Source organism: Polypterus senegalus, chromosome 16 (genome assembly GCF_016835505.1).
Source record: "Polypterus senegalus isolate Bchr_013 chromosome 16, ASM1683550v1, whole genome shotgun sequence".
NCBI classification, from domain to species: domain Eukaryota; kingdom Metazoa; phylum Chordata; class Cladistia; order Polypteriformes; family Polypteridae; genus Polypterus; species Polypterus senegalus.
The window spans coordinates 16,228,338-16,245,864 of record NC_053169.1 but is presented as its reverse complement, the minus strand read 5'-3'; the positions used below and the strand labels follow the sequence as shown (position 1 = coordinate 16,245,864).

The 17,527-nt window shown below is 34.0% G+C and overlaps 1 protein-coding gene across 3 annotated transcripts in view; it reads right to left on the bottom strand.

The window, feature by feature from the left end:
* Window positions 1-849: 849 nt before the first annotated feature.
* Window positions 850-17,527, bottom strand: part of edaradd (EDAR-associated death domain) — a 96,911-nt gene continuing 80,233 nt past the window's right edge. For 2 of the 3 annotated variants that reach the window (XM_039738521.1, XM_039738523.1), the window contains 5 exons: window positions 15,441-15,499; window positions 10,964-11,009; window positions 5,446-5,519; window positions 1,668-1,713; window positions 850-1,261 (listed from right to left, as the gene is read on the bottom strand). In XM_039738521.1, the coding sequence (XP_039594455.1) occupies window positions 906-1,261; window positions 1,668-1,713; window positions 5,446-5,519; window positions 10,964-11,009; window positions 15,441-15,499 (581 nt within the window). In that variant the 3' untranslated portion in view covers window positions 850-905. The remainder of the gene's footprint in view (window positions 1,262-1,667; window positions 1,714-5,445; window positions 5,520-10,963; window positions 11,010-15,440; window positions 15,500-17,527) is intronic. The other variant, XM_039738522.1, reaches the window with a different exon arrangement.

The window sequence follows — 17,527 nt, the reverse complement described above, 5'->3', positions numbered from 1 at the left end:
TATAATTATTTTAACAAGAAAGTAAAACCTTGCACTGTATAAATCATTTTAATTATTTATGTTTAAATTAGTACATTTACTTTTTTAGCATGGGCAACTGTCTTTTGAAGAAAATACCTACATTTTAATTAGAATAAAATTAGTAAATCCTGCCTTAAACATTTAAAGATTTGGCAGGAAACCTACTAGTTTGTCCAACCTCTACTTAAACTGAGAAGTCCTTTCACACACATCTCTCTTTCCTATATTTCCTTCTAACCCTCTAAGTTTCTTAGCAGCCAACCAGTTAAGCTTTTGGCTGCTGGGCCAGATCATGTTTAACACCTTGGCTATTGGAAATTGATTTTATGTACCAGTGTATAAATAGCAGCCACATTTCTGATACTCACAATATCTGAATTCTGTGCACAGTTACTAAGCCATGCAAAAGTAAATATTTTCCTTATAAATCATCAGTTTAGAATTATGTAAGTGCCTTGATTGTGTTACACAAACCATGAAACCTCACAAAGTTAACTCAGCTCTCCAAAATATATCATTATATAACAATATGAGAAACAGCTGATGTTTTTAATATAATGCAACTTGAAAGATTCACAAAAAAGGAAATTAGGAATATTAAAAAATCATATAATCTAGAATTTGTTTCTGTGAAAAACACACTTGCACTATTTTTGTTGACATCCTGAAAGGAATAGATCAACAGAATGCAAAACAACTTTCACTTTAGTTAGGTTTCTGCATAATTCATTAAACAAAATATGAATAACAAATATCACAATACAGCTTACCAGTCAAAGGTATTCTTTCAGCTGGAACTTTGGCAGGTTTAATAAGGAAAAAAATACCCCTAATTGAAAATGAACAGTCAACAAGAACTACTAAAATGTTCACTGCATTCTGAGTTAATGGGTTGGAAGGCACCTTTTTGGCCAGTCCTTGTTTACCCAGTGCTGCAGCACATTTAGCACATCAATCCTCCTGTACAATTTGCATAGATCAATCAACTGATCAACTGTCTTTTCACTGTTCCGTAACAAGAACTCCACGGTTGGACTTTGTGGACGGTTTTCCAAAAAGCAAAGTTCATCATAGGTCATTCCCCATTTGCTGGCAAAGTTCCTCCAGTTTTTGACAGTTGGATGGTATGTATCCAGTTTTAGCCGCAGCTTATACAGAAGATCTTCATCATTCATTAGGTCACTGATCATTGGCGGAGGAACAGAAGACATAGAACAGGTGCAGTTCTCACAGGTTCTCTCTAAACATTGAAAAGGCTTTTATTAAAACTATGAGATAAAAATCGAATAATGATTTACATTTAATTGGTTATAAAAGCTTTACATTTTTCTGATGTCACATTACATAAATAATGGGTTAAATAGATTATGGAACCTTTCTCAGGTCCGTCTTAATTTTATGGAATCAATATCTTTGGCATGCATTGGAATACTTTTTGCTGAAGAAGTTTAACATATGCAGTTTTGTCAAGCACAGGGAAAAAAACAGATGTATTTAAGTAAGGATTGTTTTGTATGTTTGTGTAACTTCATGTAAAAAATGTTGCTCAATAAGTTTGGATCACACTAAAAGCATTATGAAAAATACCAGGTGCTGTTGTACAACTTAAAGTTCTGGCAGCTTTTAAATGATAACAAAATATTTACCGTCTGTTGATAAAGGGGATTTATAGATATCACTGTTATCTTCAGGCTGCAATGATAAAAAACATAATAAGCAAAGGTTTCTTGAATATAACAAAGTAAATATTGAACATTTAATATTTCCAGTGTAATTTATCATTTTTTTACTTATTTTTCACGAAATGACTAAATTAAAAACACATACGTAATGAAAATCTAAAGCTATACTGTTTGTATTAATACATAATCAGAATCAATTATTCAGTTAAAAATACAGTATATAATTTAGTTAATGTGTAAAACAGTTAAAATACAAATTTATACAATAAATGTTGAAAAAACTACTACAGTTAATTTTTACTGAGTTCTTTTACAGCCCTTTATTCATTTCATTTTTAAAACTTAGATTATCCAGTAGTGTGGGTGGTTAATAGAGAAGTCTAATTTTTTCCATCATCACTGTCATATCCACTAAGTGTGTAGAATCTTTCTGTAAGGCTTGATTTGGTTTATAATGCTCAAACAATTACTACTACTGGACTCTCAGAGGCAGAATTTTGTTGTACTATATCGTTTAAAATTACACAATTTAAATTTACACCATTACACAGTAGCATTAAAATGAACTTGATGTGAAACAAAATAAACAAAGCCTTTCCTTAATAATGGAAACTATTTCATTCAAGTTAAAATCATAGCTTTGAATATTGCAGTCCTTAATTTTTTAAAGAGAGCTGTGACTTCTTAATTGGCCAGTAAATAAAAGTAGATGATTAGTAAAGTTCCATATTGCACTGTATTCATAATACAACTGATACCTAGAACTGATTTTGCATATGGGATGATTAGCCATCATAAATCAACATAAGATTTCTTGTAAACTGAATTCAATTTTAAACACAGTCAGTTAGTCATTATCCAACCTGCTACATCCTAACACAGGGTCACGGGGGTCTGCTGGAGTCAATCCCAGCCAACACAGGGTGCAAGGCAGGAACAAACCAAGGCAGGGTGCCAGCCCACCACAGGGCTCACACACACACCAAGCACACACTAGGGACAATTTAGGATTGCCAATGCACCTAACCTGCATGTCTTTGGACTGTGGGAGGAAGCCGGAGCACCCGGAGGAAACCCATGCAGACACTGGGAGAACATGCAAACTCCACACAGGGAGGACTTCGGAAGTGAACCCGGGTCTCCTTACTGCGAGGCAGCAGTGCTACCACTGCACCACCGTGCAGCCCACGTTTTAGTTACTAAAGTAAATGTACCACATACGAGTCAAAAGTCCAATAACTTTTTTGACCTAATTAGCAAATTGAATCACATTAATAAAAATCACACTATAAAATCATGATTTGAAAGCTCACAACAAAAATCTAAGTGAGTTGTTCTGACTTAAATTGTGTGCTTAGTGTGGTTTTTTTTCACATTTCCAAATTATTAATTTTCCCTGGAGTACTCAAAAAAGAGAACACCACAGATGCAATGTTTGCTCTGAGGGTGTTAATGGAGAAGTATAGAGAAGGCCAAAAGGAGCTGCATTGCGTCTTTGTGGACCTGGAGAAAGCATATTGAAAAGGTGCCTCGAGAGGAGTTGTGGTAGTGTATGAGGACGTCGGTAAGAGAAGTATGTAAGAGATGAGCAGAATATGTACGAGGGAAGTGTGACTGTGGTGAGGTCTGCGGTAGGAGTGACGCATGCATTCAGGGTGGACTTGGGATTACATCAGGGATCGACTCTAAGCCCTTTCTTATTTGCAATGGTGATGGACAGGTTGACAGAGAAGATTAAACAGAAGTCCCCGTGGACTATGATGCTTGCTGATGACATTGTGATCTGTAGCGATAATAGGGAGCTGGTTGAGGAGACCCTGGAGATATACTTTAGAGAGGAGAGGAATGAAGGTCAGTAGGAACAAGACAGAATACATGTGTGTAAATGAGAAGGAGGTCAGTGGAATGTTGAGGATGCAAGGGGTAGAGTTGGCGAAGGTGGATGAGTTTAAATACTTGGGGTCAACAGTACAGAGTAATGGGGATTGTGGAAGAGAGGTGAAAAACAGAGTCAAGAGTGATTTGTGACAGACGGAAATCAGCAAGAGTGAAAGAGAAGGTCTACAGGACGGTAGTGGGACCAGCTATGTTATATGGGTTGGAGACGGTGGCACTAACCAGAAAGGAGAAGACAGAACTGGAGGTAGCAGAGTTAAAGATGCTAAGATTTACATTTGGTATGACAAGGATGGATAGGATTAGAAATGAGTACATTAGAGAATCAGCTCAAGCTGGATGTTTGGGAGACAAAGTCACAGAGGCGAGATTGGGCTGGTTTGGACATGTGCAGAAGAAAGATGCTGAATATAATGGGAGAAGGATGGAGCTGCCAGGAAAGGGAAAAAGAGGAAGGCCTAAGAGAAGGTTTATGGATGTGGTGAGAGAGGACATGCAGGTGATGGGTGTAACAGAACAAGATGCAGAGGACAGAAAGATATGGAAGAAGATGATCCGCTGTGGCGACCCCAATGGGAGCAGATGAAAGAAGAAGAAGACGACTCAAAAAAGAGACACAAGGATTAATGAGAAGGGCTAGTCTGTGTTTCACGCCACTCACATGAACCATTGAGACCATAGTCTGGATCTTTGATGTACATTTGACAGAGGCTTTGGAGGATGACCAAACAATCCTCAAGTAGTAGCTTAAAAACTCTTTTTTCATGCGTTTCCTCAGATTATCATATGCTAAATGAAAAATACCAAGTATAACTCAGGTATAAAACATTAAGGTCTGTTTGTCCAGTCCTTCAGAGTAATCTGAGGAAGTATGAATATGAGATGCATGAGGAAGAGAAAAGGTACATGCCGAGAGAGTCACCTTCAAGGATGGAAAGTATAAAACTAGACCAGACCAGGTTTCAGAAACTGAGCTTCGGTGAACAGTGGTTCAGACACACATAAATACAGAGGAAAGGAACTGAAAGTATATGTAGCGCAAGATGTACTAAATAAAATACTGTACAGTAAATAAAACTATAGGCAAAATACTATATAAAGCATACAACCTACACTCTTGTAACTGCAGTAGTGTTAAGATAGTCTTTATTCTCTATCCAGACTGCACTTTTCTTAGTTACAAACCCTCTTCACAGGCAGACTCACAGCAGCTTATGTTAGTCCCAGATGCAGAGGAAGACTGTCGCTATAGGTTAGTGTCTGGTTTGTGTCTCCTTTCTATTAGGAATATTGGACTAGGAAGTTTATTGTTTCCACAGGAAAAACAAACGGTCTTTTAGGCATGTGATTTGAAGTGAAGGAGCCCTGCTACGCTACCAAGAACCATTACAGCATTAAAACAATTATAATGTGTGTTTTTAAATCTTTAAAATGTTGTTTTTTTTGTGCAACAATTTGTAAAAAAAATATAAAAGTGCCTACTTCTGTATATATTTTTGTGGCATTTTTGCATTTAATATTATTTTCATTGCATGGTGTTTTGTGTTTTACTAACTAACACTGTATTTGTTTAATGGCATAGCATACAAGGTTGATAGAAGGAATTAAGCTTTTTAGAAATATTTTTAATTTACTTAAATACTCAAAAATTATTGCTTTTTTAATTTGTTTTTTTTCTTTATTTTTTCCATTCATTTGACTGACTGTATGTCTATCATGGGAATACATATGAGAATAACATCAATGGCAGAAATAGACATTTCTTATGTATTTTAAAAAGGAAAAGAACAGTGGTAGTGAAAAATAACGGAGATAAAGTAGAAATATTGCATTTAATTGCACATACCTGCCTTATTCTGTTAGACATAAGATTTCCAGGGCTATCTTCCACTGTGTCAATTGTAATAGCAAAGGTGTCTGCTAAAAACAAAAACAAATAAAAAAACAGATTATGTTTAACAAAATAATGTAAATGATAAAACACTTTGTAATCACACATGTAGTAAGAATTTTATTTTTTCAAATTACACTTAAATCCTTGGCATAAGTTGACAAAAACATACAATTACGTAAAGAGTTCATATCAGGATATAGCCTCTCTGTAATCTTGGCAGGAATGAAAACCAGCAAAAAGCCATATCCTAAAGATTAGAGTTTGTAAATATAGCCTTATATCAACTTTTACATTCAGTTAAAAAGGTACATACCCTGAAGCATAGATAAACAATGATTTAATTGAAAAAAAGGTATTCGCCAAAAATATATACTTATTTGGAAAGAAACCAAGTAAATCTGATGTATTCAATATCCACATATTATACAGTCTTCATATAGTATGATAACAATTGAATTATAGGATAGGTTGGTATTTTTATTTCTCATCATTACATATATTAATTTTCCACAAAAATTGTGTTCTAAAGTGAAATGTTATTTTATAAATTTTAAAAATACCTTGTTCTTACAACTTACAATGGGGTGAAGGTTACATGGGTCCATAGGTAAATGAAAAAGCCTTAAAACCTAGCAAAGAAGCAAATGTTTTAATTTTAAAAATATGCCTTCTGTGTTCGTGAAGCATCCTTGTGATAATGAAAGGAAACTAGAAATAATATTTTATCATGGATTCTTGGAACTATTTTTCTTGGGGTAAGAGTACATTTCTTGTTCGCTTTTCTGCTCATAGCTTCTGTCATGGGTGGAGTTATGACAAATCTAACCCGCCCTCCACTGCCAAACTCCTGTATTATTCTGCTTATTATCCTAGTTTTGCTTCTGCAATTCTCTTTTTTCAAAAGTTATGTTCTGCAATGGCTTGTAATAATTAATACTCACTAACATGTTTGCCTTGAAAAATTTGGTAAGTTTTAAAACTTTTTCACTCATTTATGGACCCATGTAGACTTTAACCCTATTGAAAGCTGCAATAATTGGAATTTTAAATTTATAAAAAACACTTCACTTTAGAACACAATTTTTGTGGCAAATTAGTATACAGTATACCATTCATGTGAATAAATACTTTGACTTGAGAAATACCAAACTTATCCTTTAAGCAAACTGTTCAGCTTGTTAAATTTTTAGTAGTACTTTAAGTACATAATTACCGTATATTGCTCAGCTATAGTTTTAAGGACAACAGATGTCAGTGTTTAATTGTGAGAAGAATTTAACCAGTCTACAATAGGCATTAATAGATGGGAGTTTTAACAAATGTGCATTTGCCTTTTGAAGGAATGTCTAATTTATATTCCTTAACATCGGCCCACATGGGGCTTCCCGTGTCAATCTGTTTCAAATTTATAGATTGCACTCAGGGCCAAAAAATAGAAATTGACCCAATAGTGCAACTTCCTAATATGTATTCTTGAGGCAGAGAAATGAAAATGTCATTCATTAATATCTATAAAACATATGCAGTAAGTAATTACAGCTCATTCTTAAATATTACAAATTACTAAGTTACTACAGTTGCAAAAGTAAAGAAAGAAAACAAAGGAATAAATACAAGCTTGAAACCACCATCTTTTGATTGTTGATACTAATCAGAAGCATACCATTCTTAGCACTGATTTCAATATATGTTGATAGAACTCTTCTCCTCCTGAACAGGTTAAACCAATCATGTTTCATGTCTAGCCTTTTTCCCCTTTCTCTATGGCACCCCTTTGCCAGTATGATACTCTGTCACGGTGTAAAAGTCTGAAGACAGTGATCCCTCATTTGTTCCTACAATTAGATATGGTATCCCTCACATCTCAATCCTGGGACCAATTGTTTCTTCTATTTATTTAGTGTCACTAAGGAGATGTACTATAATTTGTAAATACTCATTTTATTCATACACAGGTGTATGTGACAGTAAAAGCAAATCAAACTCCTTGATTAACGTCATTAATTAACTGTTTTATTGAGATGAAATTAATTTTTTGGTACTAAATTCAAAAAATGAAGTTGTTTTAGTGGGGGTTATTTCTACAAATGACAAGATAAAGTAAACAAAATCAAATAAAAAGTTTTTGGACTTTATTTTGATTGAGCGCACAAAAAAAGTAGAAATTTAATAATGATTTAAATTAACATTTGTTAAGTTAGATGAGACCTGTATTCTTTACCTAAAAAACATTGCTCATTTAATCACAGCTTCATAAAATGTATGATAGACAAGTAATTTCATTCATATGCACCAAGCAGAACTATGTAATGCCATACTGTCAGGCTGTTACAGGTGGCATAATGGTGCAGTGATTAGCACTATTGCTTTATAACATCATAATAATGAGTTTAAGTCCTGGCTGTTTGCACAGACTTATAATTTCATGGCAATACTCTTGTTTTTCATATGCAAACACATACATGCTAAATTAATTAAAAACTTAACATTTGGTCTATGTGTAACTTCAAAAATGGTTCCTGCTTTATGGCAGTTCTTTTCTGAAATTGTTCTGTGACACTAAGCTTGAATTAAACCAGCAAATAAAATGGAACATGAAAAGTAACTACAATCTGTAAATCTTTTTACTGTAGGTTTCAGCTAAGTTAACACAAGTTTGAAAATTATATTTTAATATGCACAGTAAACATATAAATAGCTTTGAAGCCAAACATAACATATAATGGAGAGCACACACTCTGATCGTAAGATGTAGATTTTTTTTTTAATTACCTGAACTAATAAAAAACCCGTACAAGGCACAAATTTCACCTGTACACTGCCAAACGGCTGAAAAATCTACTCCCTCATTAAACAGTAAGCCTACCGGTCTCAGCATTTAAATTAAGGCTAAAAAACATTATTTTAGTAAACAATACTCTGGTTAGGCTTTCTGTTGAGTCTGCTCATATCGCTTTATTAACAGTTGAGGCATTCTCCCTGTCTGCCTATTATCAAGTCCTTCCATTCTCATTTTCTGCTCATTGTTAGGCAGCAATTGATGTAGCTGTCCTTTTTACCCCTCGCTTTGCAATAACACACTGCATATGCCTGCATAGAGGTATACTGTCATCTAGCAATGAAGATCTGTTTTTACATTCTCTGTTGCTACCTGGTCTCAACTTACACAAATGCAGTTTATTTCAATTTTTAAAATTTGGACATGACAAAAGCTTAATTTCTTAAAAAAGCATATAATAACATAAAAGTTTTCATGAAAAAACACTCAGTCAAACAATTTTACTTTCTGTTTTTCAGCATTTTGTTTAAATCATATTATACTTGTAATTATACTTGTAACTTTATGGTGTCTTTTGAATTTACAAAAGATGTTTGCTTTAATAAACTTAATTGAAGATTAAATTGAGAATCATTTTTTGATTGTGAAGTAATTAATTGTTTTCCATCTGAAATATCTGAATGTATTCATGAGGTAAATTTGCTCATGAATGAATTGAATTAATACTAATAACTTTCACCATACAGCATAATAAATAATTTCACTCAGGGCTTCTGCTTCCTTCTGCCTCAGTGTTAATTACTTATCTATAATAAATACAAATGAAAAACTATTCTTACTTTTAAACTTTGTAACTCTTATGCCAAATCAGGTCCTCTCTTCTCTTCTAGTGACTCTTTGTCTACTGGTATCTAGCTGCATAAATATTTAAATAAATGGCTAGACTTTGCATTAAAAATAAAATAAAACTTAGTAAAAGGAATATACTTAACTAAACAGTGCAGTACTGTGTGGTTGTGATAAGTGGTCCATGGTGCTGTGTAAATTTTAAATAAATAATTGCGTCTCAAAAAGCATAGGCTCCAATTGGGCACAGGTGTGAGTGACTGTGTTCCGCTCCACACTTAGTTGAGAGGCTGCCTGACTGCACCACACACACACGCAGAGGCAAGCGGATCATTCAGGTGTCTGAATGGTGCCGCAAATGGGGCATATTCACAGCACTTATGCCCAATTAGAGAGGCAGTATATGAGGAGACTGCATGGCAAAGAGGGGAGATGAAAGGAGGCATGGAGGTTAAAGGATGGAGAGAAGGGCAGGAGCGGGAGACAGTTGGTTCAAAATGGGAGGAAGCAGGCAGACAGGAATGGAGCCCTGGGGAAGAAACATGTGGCCAGAGCACAAGAGAGGGCTGAAGGCTGCACCTGCTGAGCAGCCAGGGAGCAGGAGCAACCACAGTACTACAGAGGACTCCCACTAATGGCTAGGGATGGCAGCAAGACACAAAGGGAGTAGAGGCTCAGTGGCACCCTGTGGATCACCAGGGGACTGGTGGCAGAGACACAGGCAGGATCACAAGGCTGTCTGTGCATGTTGGTCGATGTCTCGCTGTGTTGCAAGATTCAAATAGGATAAGCTGAAGAGACGTTGGTTTTAAAGGAGCCACCAGGGCTTGTGAGTGTTAAAAGAAAACGTCTTACTATGGAGATTTAACCTTGTTTTTAAGGAAATATATTTATTTGATTTTTAACCTCTGCTTAACAACTTGGATTTTATTGGATTATTTATTTATAGAAGATTTGACAGAACTGCACTTTGAGCATTGCTGGCTTTTGATTTTAAAATTGTTTTTAATAAAAGCACTTTGTCAGTTTTGCACCAACCACATGTATGGATGTATGTGTCCTCATTTGCCCAGCGCATCTTGGTAACTGCCCAGTGCAGGTCCAAGAGGATCCTGGAGGGAATCAGTAGCGTGGAGCTAGCCTGCACCCTCACACTGCTCAGAACTAATTACTCACAGCTTTAAAAACATTGCTTAAAATTCTTGCCTGAGAATCTATCTAGAGTGTTTACTTTCTTTCTAAACCTGCACAAGTTTTCTCTAAGTTCTAGGGTAACCCGCTCCATGTCCCACTACCATGAAGCAAAACAAGTTCAGACAAGGTTAACACTTTAGCAAAACATTAAAATACACAGTACGGGCAAGCGAAGTTTATAATCATAAAGACAATGTCAGGGAAATCACCTTTAATTGTGTTAAAGAGATATTGTGCTGTTTATTATACCGAAGCACCTAGAACTACATGGGCAGCATTAGCAGCAAGAAAGGAATCAATCGTACACTGTAGATAGAACACTACTCTCTGCAAAGCACAATCATACACAGATCCATACTGTCACACTAACTTACACTCCAACAGTTGAGGTCCCCATTATCTTAACAGGCAGATGTGTTGAATATTAGAGGAAAAACTGAATACACAGAGGAAAATCATGTGAACATTAGAAGAATGTGTGTTTTGAACACAATCTGAAACCAGGCCAAGACATGGTTTCATGCTCCTGGAGCCATAAGGCCATAAGGCCATTGTGCCACCAAACCATCCTCAGGCACTTCATAAAGACAATATTACAAGTGCAGGAAGACAAAGTTCACATGTAAAAAACATTGTACGTATTATGCTTACCTTTGGGTGTACCTGTATCTTGAACTGGGAACTTTGATGGTAAAGACTAGAATTGAAAGAAATATGGTTTAGTCGAATACATGCTGTATTTCAGACCCGGCACTGGAGCATTTCAAACAAAAACACAAAATATTAAACTGTAAAAATATAAAAGGTTGGACTGGCAAAGTATAAATAACACAAGAAAAAAAAAGGATTTATTGTTGTCTGGGAAAGCAATATCTGAAAGTGGAATATTTTTTCTTTTAATATTTGTACAGTTCATTTTTACCTTTTGTGCCTTATTATTACAAGTTACCTTGGTGGGAGGTAAAAGCATGTGAAACAAATATGGTTTGCTGTTGGCTAGTAACAAACCAACATAATGGTGCTAGGGCAGCTGGGCACATTCAAAAAGGTCTAGGGTTTATTACAAACTTATACGAACTTATAAGATTTAATAACTACTTACAAAATGTTACAAGGTGGCTGAGTGAGGCAGTAGTATTGAAAAACTTTTCTGCAATAATGAATTTATAAGAATGTACCAGTACAGTAATCCTTTTGTTATGTATCTCATAAATATATCCGATCTATTACAAAAAATTTTCTACTGTAATCAGTTATTGTTAATTTCCTTTAGTCATGATGCACATTTGAGTCAAGCATTGTGCTTATAGTAAATACATTTGAATAAAATTGTAATATTTTCATCACACATAGGCTGTATAACAATGATGATTTATGAATGCAGAGAAATAGATTTCAGCTTCTACCACTGCCTGCTAGTATTCTTGTGTTGTTGTTGATTAAATGAAGTACTATTACATAAGTCTTTAGGGTTGGTAAAGAAAAGGAGTTCAGTAATAATTTCAAATAGTTTATGTCAAATGTAAACTGTTTTTAAATTACAAAAGGTTTAAAATTGTTATATATGTACAGTCAGGTGAAAAAGTAAGCAGACCACATAAAATGTTTTTTTTTTCAATTTGGAAACATATTAATATCTGATCATCATTTAAACAGTAACTTTAGATAAAATTATATATAACATATATACATGAATATATATATATTCAGAATGGATGAATAGTAATTTTCTCAAGTTAAATAAAGAGAAAACTGAAATTTTAGTGATCAGCAATAATGGATACAATGAGGCTATTAGAAATAAACTGGATACATTAGGATTAAAAGTCAAGACGGAGGTAAAAAGCTTAGGGGTGATTGTTGACTGTAATCTGAATTTTAAATCACATATTAATCAGATCATTAGGACAGCATTTTTTCACTTAAGAAACATAAGTAAAGTTAGACCGCTTATATCACTGAAAGATGCTGAGAAATTAGTTCACGCGTTTGTTTTCAGTCGACTAGATTACTGTAACGCACTCCTCTCTGGACTACTCAAAAAAGATATAAATCGTTTGCAACTAGTGCAGAATGCAGCTGCTAGAATCCTAACTAACTAGGAAAAGAAAATCCGAACACATTTCTCCAGTTTTAATGTCACTATACTGGTTACCTGTGTCATTCAGAATTGACTTTAAAATTCTGCTTATGGTTTATAAAGCCTTAAATAATCTCGCCCCATCTTATATATCAGAATGTCTGACACCTTATATTCCAAATCGTAACCTCAGATCCTCAAATGAGTGTCTCCTTAGAATTCCAAAAGCTAAACTTAAAAGAAGTGGTGAGGCGGCCTTCTGCTGCTATGCACCTAAAATCTGGAATAGCCTGCCAATAGGAATTCGCCAGGCTGATACAGTAGAGCACTTTAAAACACTGCTGAAAACACGTTACTTTAACATGGCCTTTTTATAACTTCAATCTAACTTAATTTAACTTAATCCTGATACTCTGTATGTTCAATTCTTCATAATAACTATTCATGGTGGCTCTAAAATCGGTACTGACCCCTACTCTCTTTTCTGTTTCTTTTTCCGGTTTCTTTGTGGTGGTGGCCTGCGCCACCACCACCTACTCAAAGCTTCATGATGCTCTAACAATGATGGACGGATTAAAAGGCAGAAGTCTACGTGACCATCATCATCATCAAGCCCTTCCGTGAGAATCCTAAATCCAAAGAGGACTGTTTCATTTATGTTAGGTAGAATGCCCAGCGGGCACTGGGCGGTCTCATGGTCTGGAATCCCTACAGATTTTATTTTTTCTCCAGCCGTCTGGAGTTTTTTTGTTTTTTCTGTCCCCCCTGGCCATTGAACCTTACTCTTATTCGATGTTAATGTTTGATTTATTTTGTTTTATAATTGTGTCTTTTATTTTTCTATTCTTTAATATGTAAAGCACTTTGAGCTACTGTTTGTATGAAAATGTGCTATATAAATAAATGTTGTTGTTGTTGTTGTTGATATCAAATATCATGCCACATTAATATTTTGCAGTCCACTGTATAATTTAAATAAAATATAAATGCATATATGTGGAAAAAGTAAATGCACCCATCCTTTTATCACTATCTCAAATACCTCAAATTAATATCAGGAGAACCAGATCAGGTGTAAATGATTAGAACACCATTAGAAAGGATCTGGAGGAACCAGGCCAAGATAGAATTATTTGACCATAGCATGATCAGAAGACATGTTTTGAAAAAAAATAAAGACAGCATCTGACCAGAAGAACCTGATACCAACTGTTAAACAGGGTGGTGGAAATGTTATGTTTGGCCTGGGCAGCTAACAATCATAGTACCCACTTTCAGTTCTTCATTGTACCGGAGACTGCTTGAGAATAATGTAAGACTATCTGTCAATGGACTGAAGCTCAACAGAAAGTGGAACTTGCAACATGAGAATGACATTACACATACATGTAAACCCTCCAAGGAATGGCAGAAAATAAAGAGAGAGTTCTGGAATGGCCAAGTCAATGGCTCAGATTTGAATCCCATCGAGATGGTGTGGGGGGATTTTAGTACACACCAAAACACCCCTCAAACATCACACATATCAAAGAATGCTGCATTTAGAAGCAGAAAAAACTTTCTCCCAATCAATATGATAGACTGGTAGACAGTGATAGGAAATGTCTACTTGAGGTTGTTCTTGCAAAGGGGGCAATTCCAGATATTGGAGCCAGTGGTGGACTTACTTTTTAACACAGATGGAAATGGCATATCTGTTAATTTTTCATTGAATAAAATATTTAGCAGTCAAATTTTTATTGTTTTTCAATTACGTCGCCTCATCTCAAGATACTGTTTAAATGAATTTCAAATTTTGATATGTCCATATGTTTTAGGAAATAAAAAATGTCATTCAGTGTGCTTACGTTTTCACATGACTGTACTACAAAAAATAATTAACATCTAGACATGTTATAACAACTCTGAGAAAAAGCTGTATTGTTTGAATCTTTATTAAGTCCAAAGTTAGTTCTTGCCTTAATTTTGACATTACAGGATAGACATTAAGTTCATTCAAAATGGATAGATGGCTTTATTATATGCTACATACATCACTACTTTTTGGCTTCTTAATATGGTAAAATCATTCATTTTAACATGTACAAAATGGAAATAAAAATAAAGGATACAAATGTCTTGAAGAAAACAGTGCTTAAGCAATATGTTACATAGTGCAAATAAAGTCCTAGCCATTTACTTGAATTTTAACAGATTTGTAAATGTTGATAACTTATACTTACCATTATAATTACCCCTGAGACTGGGAAACAATAGGCATACAGAAGTCAATCTAAACTAAACCAATGCTGCTAACAATTACAATATTAAGAAAACCATTAACATAATAAAAATGATTTATTATTGAACTACAGTATATGGTTACCAAAACAAAATCACCAATTAATTCATAAAGTGTTATATGAAATAATTTAATAACATTAAAAAAATGCAAAACATTTAGAGGTCTTGGTAGAAAGACTGAAAACATAAAAGGGAACAACTGTGTTAAATAACTAAAAGTAGTCAAGTGGGTCAGTCATTCTACTAAGATGATGGACTTTACACCATGTAGGTAGGCAAAGACAGGAAGAAGTGCTCACTATTGTTAACAGAAATTTTTCAGTAAACGATGACAGGTCAGTGAGGAGGACACTAGATACAACAGGAAAAGCAGAAATGAACCCTAGACATGACAGCATTTCATTGCAAGTAGCTATTTGTCTTGACTGTGTCTTTTTGTACTTTATGTAATGAACAGATTACAAACTTTTGTCAAATATCACTCACCTATTACTATTCCATATGGTAGAAGTATTTTTTTTTTACATTTTTCATTGGTTTTGCATTGTGTGGAAGAGGGTACATTGTCAAATTTTCAGGGAAGTATTTTTTATACACTTAGTTTCACCTGGACAAATATTACTATTTTAAAAAACAAGAGAAACATCTCCCTTATTAAAACATACCAAAACAATTCAGCCGTGACATTTATCTTTGGAATTTATGCAAAAAAGGAGGTAAAATATTAAGCACATAAACAATAAAATAGTAAGATTGGGCTTTTACCATTTCAGTAGCTACAGTGCTAGGGTCAGTATCCTCCACTGGTTCTCTGACTGCTGTACCTGCAAAAATGTTAAAAAAATAGCTGTTTTATTGGCAAAAATAAACAGGCATCATGCATTTATAATCCAATGTCAAAATCTGTTTCGACCAATACTATTGATATTTTATATATGTTATATTTACTTCATTAATGATTTTATCTTCTTTCTAATGTTTTTTGTTGTTTTCAAAATGCAAAAATCAATAGAGGATACATAGTAGAAGTATATCAAGAAACGCTACTGGGGCTCCTTTATACCAACAGCAATACGTCTGCATAATGCCTCACTGATTCTGTGACAGCCAAGTCAGATGTTAATTTTCTATTTAATTTTCTTGCTTTATAGTCATTCTGGTGTGTGTTCAAACCAAAGTGTGTGGGTAATTATTTATCTAACTATTTATGTATTTTCCCCGTGGGGACAAATAAAGTTCTATCTATCTATCTATCTAATAAAACATGCTTAAGTTTAGTTATACTGGTATTAAAACCTCCAGGCTTAAGGAAAATTAAAATAATGTACATTTGCATGTTGAAAACAGGCGGTTGTCTTCAGACGGGTGCTTTGCTTCTATTTAAGGGAGCTAAATTCAAAATACAAAAATATAAAGAGATGCTATAGTGGAGAACAAAGGGCGTGTTGAATGGTATGATCTGTATGCTCATTTATAAGTAGGAAAATATGGCCTCCTTGATTTATAAAGTACCAAAACAGAAATAGATTGCATTAATACAGGATGTTATAAAAGTTAAATTACAGAACAACTGGTACTACTGGTAAAAAATGAAGACAAGTGAAATGAGTGCTCTCTGCTTAAACTAGGCTTATTTTTGAAAAATAAACTTTCATATAAAACCAGCAGTGCTTGTTATTTATCAATTAATGATATACATGCTTTTTCCTAACACAAATATGCTTAAGTTATTTTTGTCTGATCACCATCAAATATTTAAATGTACTTGATATCGGAGTCCTGCCAAACATGAACCATTTAAATCCTACCCACGTTTAAAATAACACTTGTTTATGAAAACAAAATAATTTCACAGTCACTTTTTAAATGAAATTTATTAAGTATAAAATTAGACCACAACATGCAAAACATAATTAAAACAAAGCAGAAAGTATATTTTAGAAAATAAATGTGTTAAAACCATATTAAGCACTCAACACTCCACCTTTACCCAACTCAGAGAGAATGTAAACTTTATTATGAGACATTTTTAAGTATTTTTTTTAAATTTCATCCTTTCTTCCTGACTCAACATCTGTGATCTCTTTGCTTTATTGTATTACTCCGTAATTTAAGTTCCTTTAAAAAAACTTTAAAATACTACATTTTATCTGTAAGTAAAATAACTAAAGATGATATTAAAATGCTTTGTAAACACAGAAAATACAGTCAAATGCAGCAATATTCTTTTGTTAAATATGTAATGTACCTTCCTTTTCCTTTTGTCAAAGACTGTAAATAAAAATGCATACATACCTTACATACATTTAGTAATATTACTGCACTACTGACAATCCTTTTACCTTGTGACTTGCTTTAAACTTTTACTACTTTTTACAATTTGGTGCAAGCGGGGCAATTCAAAAAATTTTGCCTTGTTGCTTCTCATTTTTATACTGAAATTAACTTCACACACAGCTCACAGCATATACATATATAGTCAACTCAGTAGCTTTAATTTCTCACTCATGCAGTCTTTCCCTTTATAGATCCAGAAATGGCAATGACATCACATGACCTTTCTATTTCCTACACAGCATGATGCTAGTCAAGCCAAAACCACAAGCCCATCAAGGTATGCTTTAAATCACCAATGGTTCCTAAACATATAGATTATAGTATTATATATGTTGTTAATTTTATGAATACTGAAGCTGTTGTTAAATGTTCTGAAATGCGTGTCTGAAACAATTCTGAATTATGACATCAATATAGCAAGATTTAAGTTGTTTTAGAAAGAAAAAAAAACAGATGAAATATGCAATAATATAAGAATCATACTTTTCCATATTTATAGAATGATATTATGAAAC